This window comes from Macrobrachium rosenbergii, chromosome 55 (assembly GCF_040412425.1).
Source record: "Macrobrachium rosenbergii isolate ZJJX-2024 chromosome 55, ASM4041242v1, whole genome shotgun sequence".
NCBI lineage: Eukaryota > Metazoa > Arthropoda > Malacostraca > Decapoda > Palaemonidae > Macrobrachium > Macrobrachium rosenbergii.
In genome coordinates this window covers 10,628,353-10,636,127 of record NC_089795.1, presented here as the reverse complement: position 1 = coordinate 10,636,127, position 7,775 = coordinate 10,628,353, and the positions used below count along the sequence as shown (strand labels likewise).

The 7,775-nt window shown below is 36.2% G+C and overlaps 1 protein-coding gene across 2 annotated transcripts in view; it reads right to left on the bottom strand.

The window, feature by feature from the left end:
* Positions 1-626: 626 nt before the first annotated feature.
* LOC136835716 (uncharacterized) overlaps positions 627-7,775 on the bottom strand; it is a 28,147-nt gene continuing 20,998 nt past the window's right edge. For both annotated transcript variants that reach the window (XM_067099577.1, XM_067099578.1), the window contains 2 exons: positions 3,178-3,331; positions 627-752 (listed from right to left, as the gene is read on the bottom strand). In XM_067099577.1, coding sequence (XP_066955678.1) covers positions 681-752; positions 3,178-3,331 — 226 coding nt within the window. In that variant the 3' untranslated portion in view covers positions 627-680. The remainder of the gene's footprint in view (positions 753-3,177; positions 3,332-7,775) is intronic.

Sequence of the window (7,775 nt, the reverse complement as noted above, 5' to 3'; positions counted from 1 at the left end):
TTTAGGTGGCTAAGAACCAATTGGTTACCTAGGAACAGGACTTACAGCTTATAGTGGAATCCGAACCACTTTATACCAAGAAATGAATTTCTATCACCAGAAATAAATTCGTCTAATTCTTCATTGGCCGGTTGGAAACTCGAACTTGGGTCTAGCAGAGTGCTAGCCGGGAACTCTACCGACTAGTCCAACGAGCACTCTCTCACGAACCTTCAATATGTACAACTTTACAAATTGTATATATCATAGCGTTGAGTGCTTCTGCCATAGTTGAATGCCCTGTCCTTTGTTAATTTTGTTTAACTGAAGAGTGGAGATGCTGCAATATTATCTGTTATAAATTCCCCTTTCTCAGCGCCATATGGTGTCAGAGCGGACTTCTTTTTTATTCAGTTGATGGCTGTCTGACCAACTTTTCTTCGAAGCCAACAAACGGAAATATTTGCTTTTCTTTGACGCTGGAAAGTGACCTACCAATTTTTTTTTTTTTTTTTTTGCTCATTGTCACCTCATTAAATAAGCAGTTCAGTATTACTTGGACAAGCAATTCTCTTTTTCTTGTCTTCATGTACTAATTACATGTTTCCTTCACACAAAAATCACTTGTAACGGTCGATAAAAAATAGTTTTGTTTAATACTAAACATTTATTGAAATGCAATTTCACTTGGAAAGGCGAACTTAGCCTCGGAGAGGGACTGATGCCTTGCTGCCTCTCTGCTCACCAAGTATCCCCCAGATCGCCATTAATATCTGCAGAAAGAAAAACAATTAGTTAAGGCATGATGGTATAATTGCTGTGTCAACCATTGAAGATTAAAATAGCCACTGTCTGCTCAGTGAGCTGTTTTTTTGTTGTCAACAGCATTCTCTTGAATAAACGTATATGAGATTATTCGTAGAATCATACTTAAGAAATGAATGAGTTCTCACACTAGCAACCCTTGTTTATCATCTGGATCTCCATCTTTAGGATAATACTGCTTAAAATGCTTGGATAAGACACCAGATACTTGCCTTGTTTTGTCTGAGATTGAATTGTGGCATTTGTATTGTATGTGATTTCATACCGAGGTGATTGTGGCGAATATACTTTACACTGATAAAACGACAATGAAAACAGTTCTATCACAGCTGATTTTTTGTAGCCAGTTTTGTTGAAATTGGAATTTGTCCCGTGTAAATTAGAGTTAACGATTAAGTATTCCATTGTGCTTCATAAACTGGGTCTTTTGTGTTCAATTGTGTGTTTTGTTCCGTTGCAAATCCCATGTGAATGAACCACAACACTTCTGTCTAGCCGTGCGACCTGTAACTGAGTTCATAATTTGATTTGTCCCTGGATGATTCTCTGCCTGAGAAAAGAATCTTCCACTTATATTTATGAAAATGTTTTCGTGATTCTCTGCCTGAGACAAGAATCACTTCCACTTATATTTATGAAAATGTTTTCGTGATTTTCCCAAACTGTCTGAGAAAAAGAATCCTTCCACTCTATATTTATGAAAATGTTTGAACGTGATTCTCTGCCTAAGAAAATTTCCTTCCACATTTTATATTTATGAAAATGTTTTCATGATGATTTCTCTGCCTGAGCTAAAAAGAATCACTTCCACTTATATTTATGAAAATGGAAATTCGTGATTTTGGTTGCCTGACAAAAAGAATCAATTCTATAGTGTTTTTATGAAAATGTTTTCGTGATTCTCTGCTCGAAATGTTGAGAAAAGTTCACTTCCAATTATATTTTTCAAAAGTTGTTTGGTTTGTAAAATTTTCCCAAACTGTCTTATGAAAACGTTCTTGTTGTTTTCTCTATGTTGAACCAAGTGTTGAACATCAGGTATGAACGTGATATATAAACACCATATAATAAAAAATAATTCGTAACATTACATTTAGTATTTAGTCTTCATGTACCTGTTTCATGATGATTTAAATCCTGCTGATGCTAACACAAGATTTTTACTTAACAAATATTTAAGAGAACATTTTATAAAGTCGTTGTGGAAATGATACGGAAGATTTTAAAATGTCTTAACAAAATATTATAGTGTTTGTAAATGTAACAAATATATTGCATTAAGCTGCATTCCAAACCACACGCTCGAAATGTTGTGAGAAATGTTCTAAATGTCTTAACAAATAATTCATGTTAGACGATTTTAAAATGTTAGGTTTGTATTTGTTAGATTGAGTTTTGCAAATGTCTCCACAAATATGATAAGCAGATTTTGTAAATGTCTTAACAAATATCCCACATTTTTGCAGGAAAATCATAAAAATCGAGATCTTGTAAATGCACTCTTTAACAAATATATTAAATGAATTATTTGAAATGTCTTAACAAATAAAACCAGATTTTTCTACTCAACCATTAGTAAGATTTGTAAATATGAACAAATATATTTCAAATTTTTATTCAATACAAATATTTGATTTTGTAAATGTCTTAACAAATATATTAAGCAGAAGATTTTGTAAATGTCTTAACAAATATATTAAGCAGAAGATTTTGTAAATGTCTTAACAAATATATTAAGCAGAAGATTTTTAAATGCCTCAACAAATATATTAAGCAGAAGATTTGTAAATGTCTTAACAAATATATTAAGCAGGAGATTTTAAGTTCTTAACAAATGGGTGAGCAGAAGGTAAATGTCTTGAACAAACTCTGTTAAGCAGGAATTTTTAAATGCCAACAAAAGAACAAGAAGAATTTGTAAATTCTACAAATAGAAAATCATTTTGTAAATGTGGTTTAACAAATATATTACGCAGATTTTAGGTAAATTGCTTAACAAACCAACTGGTTCTTAGAAGAAAATAAATCTTAACAAATATATTCCACAGAAGATTTGTAAATCAGCTCAGTGGTCTATTAAACTAAGATAAATGTCTTAACAAATTAGAGATTTTTAAATGCCTCAACAAATATATTAAGCAGAAGATTTGTAAATGTCTTGAACAAATATATTAAGCAGGAGATTTTTTAAATGCCTTAACAAATATATTAAGCAGAAGATTTGTAAATGTCTTAACAAATATATTAAGCAGATTTTTAAATGCCTCAACAAATATATTAAGCAGAAGATTTTGTAAATGTCTTAACAAATATATTAAGCAGAAGATTTTGTAAATGTCTTAACAAATATATTAAGCAGAAAAAATGGCATACCTTTTCTGCCTCATCGAGGACATCTTGTAGATTTCGAGGGACATATGGATAAACCACAGATTTCATGGTCAAGAGGTTACCCAGTTCTTTGTTGAAACTGCGGGCCCTTGGGTCAGTCAGTGTCAGCATGAAGTCCACACCAGCATTTTCGAGCCTTAAAAAAAATAGTTTGAGAGTCCAAAAATGCCATCCATACTTTTCCAAGGAAAACAAACGTATAAAAGTGAACTCTGCCATAAAAATTCTCATATTACTCCTAATTCATATTGTCACTCAAAAAGGTATTGAATATAAGTATTTTAATAATTTCTTGTATGTAAATTACATGTGTTGGCTAATATTGTTGTTTATTTATTAGCCTGTAGCTGTCTGAGAACAGCCATTTCAACACTGCACTGGCTGGAAGGTGGGAAATTTCCTTTAATTCATGGTAGTTGAATTGTGGTTTTTATAAAGCCTTTGGATGTTTTTATCATTCTTTCTTGAGTAAACAAACCATTACAATAGCTCAGTACTGGGAACTTTCTGGAATATTCTGACAAATAACTTATCGAGCAAAAGTTTTAAATCTAAAATAGAGTTCTTGTCATCCTTGGTGTGTTGATTGCATATATAAGGCATGAAAGGACATTCTAGAAAAATTTGTTGTTATAAGGCACTGGAACGCAACTTTGGCAGAATGAATGAATAAAGTTCTTAATAAAAGAGAGATTTTGACTGATATGGATCGAAAGCTTGCTAAAAGAAGACTTGTAAAATGAAACATCTTGCGGATAAATGGCAAAGGAATAGTAGGCCTAGCGTTTGCTTGATCATGCTTCGCGTTCTGCAGTTAACTTCATTAAAGCTTATTTTGCCAGTTTACGGATGCGGATATAACCTTGGTATTTACTAAAATTATTCTTATATGCATGCAATAAAATTGTACATAGAATAAAGGTTTAAGTAATAAGAACATCTTGTGATATGACCAGTTAGAGAGCACAGGTCTACGTGTAGCCTGTTAATTATTGGAAGTCCATCATTATTTTGTGTTTGAACTAAGCAGATTGCTTGTAACCAGCATGTTTATGATTTATATTACATGTGAGGGCTCTCTGTATATCTGAACATTGAAATATATTACTGAGGAAATAGTTTGAATATCTATCTTTATTAGCCAGTGACATCGGAAACGTTGATTGTCAGGCATGCGCATGCGCCGGATCTTCACTTGTGAGTGGATAAATTGGGTGGAACCAACTTTAGCGAGGAAAACTTTCACATATTATACAAATACTACTCGACCCTTTAGTTTAGTTTTCTTGAAATGGAATAAAAAAAAATCCGGGTATTAATGTTACAGTTCGATTTTCTACTTTCTGTAAATAATCCTGCTAACCAGATAAATGTAAATGAAACGGAGCCGAGCATATTCTTGACATAAAACCTAAAACTTTTAAGATCTGGAACCTTTTCGAAACCTTTTGCGGTAAGGATAAAATATTTTGTCATTGAAGTTGAACTGGAGTTGAATCTTTGGAGACAAAAGTGACTGGTATCAAGCATGCAAGAGTTTCTTCTCATACAAATTAGCATTACACTTACACTGCTAAGATAACACGGCTGTGTTGAGAAATTTCACCACTGAGAGACTTTATAAAAACATCTTTAATAGAATCACTGTAAAGAACCAGAATAAAACGTTAAAAATGAAACAAATTATCCACAATCAGAGATCATCAAGTTCATGTGCATCAGATGCAATGGAGGGATAGATAAGATTCGTGTATATATAAAAAGAGAATAAAAATAACTGCAGATGTTGATTTTCAAGAAGTAATTTTAGGAGTCAAGGGAGATCTGTTCATATCCAGTGAAAATATTTACCAAATCTGGAGGAGTCCCTATTTTAGGGCAGTGTGCTTGAAATTAGTTTCTATTATATTCTTCTCATCTGCAGGTAGATGACTTAATAACAGAATCTCAAAGGACATGGAAAGACATTCTGTTCTGTTATTTGTCTTACAAATTTCTTGTTTCGACGCACACACAGGCTGTCATCTACAGAAAGCATTAATGAAACACAAAGTTGCACAAGTCGCCTATATAAGGAAGGGAGCTGGATCAAGGATAGCGGTTGTTATCATTGCCAGCGCAGGCTCTTGTTCATAGAGCAGTCCATGAGGGATTGAAAGTCTAGGGGATTTAACTGTCATTGGTCAGTTGCAATGCTGTCTGTTTTCGCTCCAAGGCTCACATCCTTGGCTGTACTGACTAGGGAGACTTGGCAGTTTCTGCTGGTGGATTTCCCACTGATATGACTTTTGTATAGGTTGGCGCCAGTGTGATTATTCGTCTTCTTCCTCTCTTATTTGGAACCTTTAGCTTATTTACATTTCTTTTAATGTCTCTCTTTCCTTGGTGTGTGGCAGAGGCTGATTTCCTATGTGTCTTCATATGTTCTTTGCTGTTGCACTGGAATATGGTCTGATTAGATCAATGGTGATATAGACATATGTTGTTTTTTTTTGCTTTCCCAACCTTGATAGTGTTTGGCACCTCCTGATTTCATATGCTTGTCTTTGTCCTGTTTCTTATATCTGGCCTCTCCAGTGTTGTCTCCAGTGTTCTGGGGTGAGCTCGTACACCTTTGTGATCGCCTGGTGCGCTTCCACCCATTTCCCTTGATCCGCCTCAGGGAGGGCGTTGAAAGCAATTAGACCCTTTCCTCCGAGGAATTTTCCCAAGAGTGGGGAAACTTCGGCAGGAGCGAGTGGGTATGTTCTAAGGACCCTTTCTACCCGATCGAGCCACACCTCGATCTACCGGCCCACTTGGGCATAAAGGTATGAGCCTGAGTGATGGTGGATGCCCCAGGGGCTGGAGAGGAGCTGTGGTAGTGCCAACTTGGGCCATCTGGAGCTCATGGCCCACTACTTTTCCTCCCTTGCAAGTCTATCCAGCCTATCTTCTTCCTTTTTCTCCTTTCTCTCATGCTCTTCCTTCTTCTCCTTTCTCTCTGCCTCTCGCTCCACCTTGGCATCGTCTATTCTCTCTTGGACCCACTCCCTCACAGCTTGTCCTGATAGTCCCATGTCCTTTACAGCGGACATGTAGAACTTGAAGTCCTCATTTTGCTGGGCTCTGGATGTCGTAGTCATCTTGAGATGACGCTTATATGGGCGTGACCCTTTAGATAATCAATATGTCTGAAAAGACTCAAATTTCAGGGTGTCTCAAAAAACTCAAGTGTTTTCGTGATGAACGAATTTTAATGTCTGAAAAAGATGTAGTTGTTTGTGATGAACAAATTTACATGTGTCTGAAAAAGACGTAGTTGTTTGTGATGAACAAATTTTAATATGTCTGAAAAGATGTACTTGTTCTTGATGAATGAATTTTAATGTGTCTCAAAAGATGTAAATTGGATTCTATTTCATGCACAGACTCGGCCGGCTATGATGTGAATATTGGGGTTTTTTGGTTCGCCTTGTAGGATGTGATTTGTTCGCAGGCAACTGACTTGATTTTTGTCTCGCAGGACGTGGTTTTGGATTCATCCACAGACTTGGCCGACTAAAGCATGAATCTTAAGGCTTGGTTCAGGGGACGTTTGCCTGTTCCCAAAAATTTTCTTTTGTTAGTTTTATTTTGCACTTGGACAAGACTGGCTATAGCGCGAATTTGGGTTTGGTTCAGGGAACGTTTGTCCATTCCCGAGAATTTTCCTGTTTTGGTTTTGCCTCGTAGGGTGTGGATTTGCTCACAGGGAACTGGTTTGGTTTTGTCCCGGAGGATGTAGGAATTTTTGTTTTATTCCACACGTGGACAAGACCGGCTAGGGTGCGAATTTAGGTGTGGTTCAGGGAGCGTTCGCCCGTTCCTGAGAATGTGGTTTTTCTCGTGATAAGAAAAAGAAAGGGGAGTCCCGATACGGGTGAGGTTCGGCAACTCAGTGAGTGTCGTAATGCACTTAGAATAATAACCCCAACAATAAATAAGAAAAAGGATAGCGTAATCCTTATAAAAAAGAAAACAAATGCTTTGAGAGACACTGGGATGCTGGTGCATAGAAGGTAAGGTTTATGTACTGATACAAATAAGTGGGTTAGACACCAGCCATTTTAGAAGTACCCTTCTACTTACTTTTATATGAGTTATAATTTCATCGCCAGGAGGTAGATAAGTTGCAAAGTTATATTATTGTAAGTTACACTGATAAATGTGTGTATTTTGCAAACAACAATAAGAGCCTTTTCTTCCAACCAAATATAAGTTCAAAACTTAATTCTACCATTACGGGCACTGTTTGCCTAAGTTCACGTGTGTACGAATTTACATTCCCCCATTTTAGCCTACCTCGCACGTGACCGGAAAAGGGTATGTTTGCTCAGCTGGATAACCACTTGGGTTTATGTCTGGCTCAGTAACTGACAGCTCCAGGTCGTCTGGTACGCCGAAGGATAATGACCAGCATGGGAATTTTTCCGAGGCTGTCTGCGCCTATACAAACATATTATCCCGCTTAGGTTTATTTAGAGGAAATCAAATATAAAAAGTTTCTCCTAGGCTTTACGAAAATTAGCTGGGAGCGACGTGAATACCATGCGGTCGCA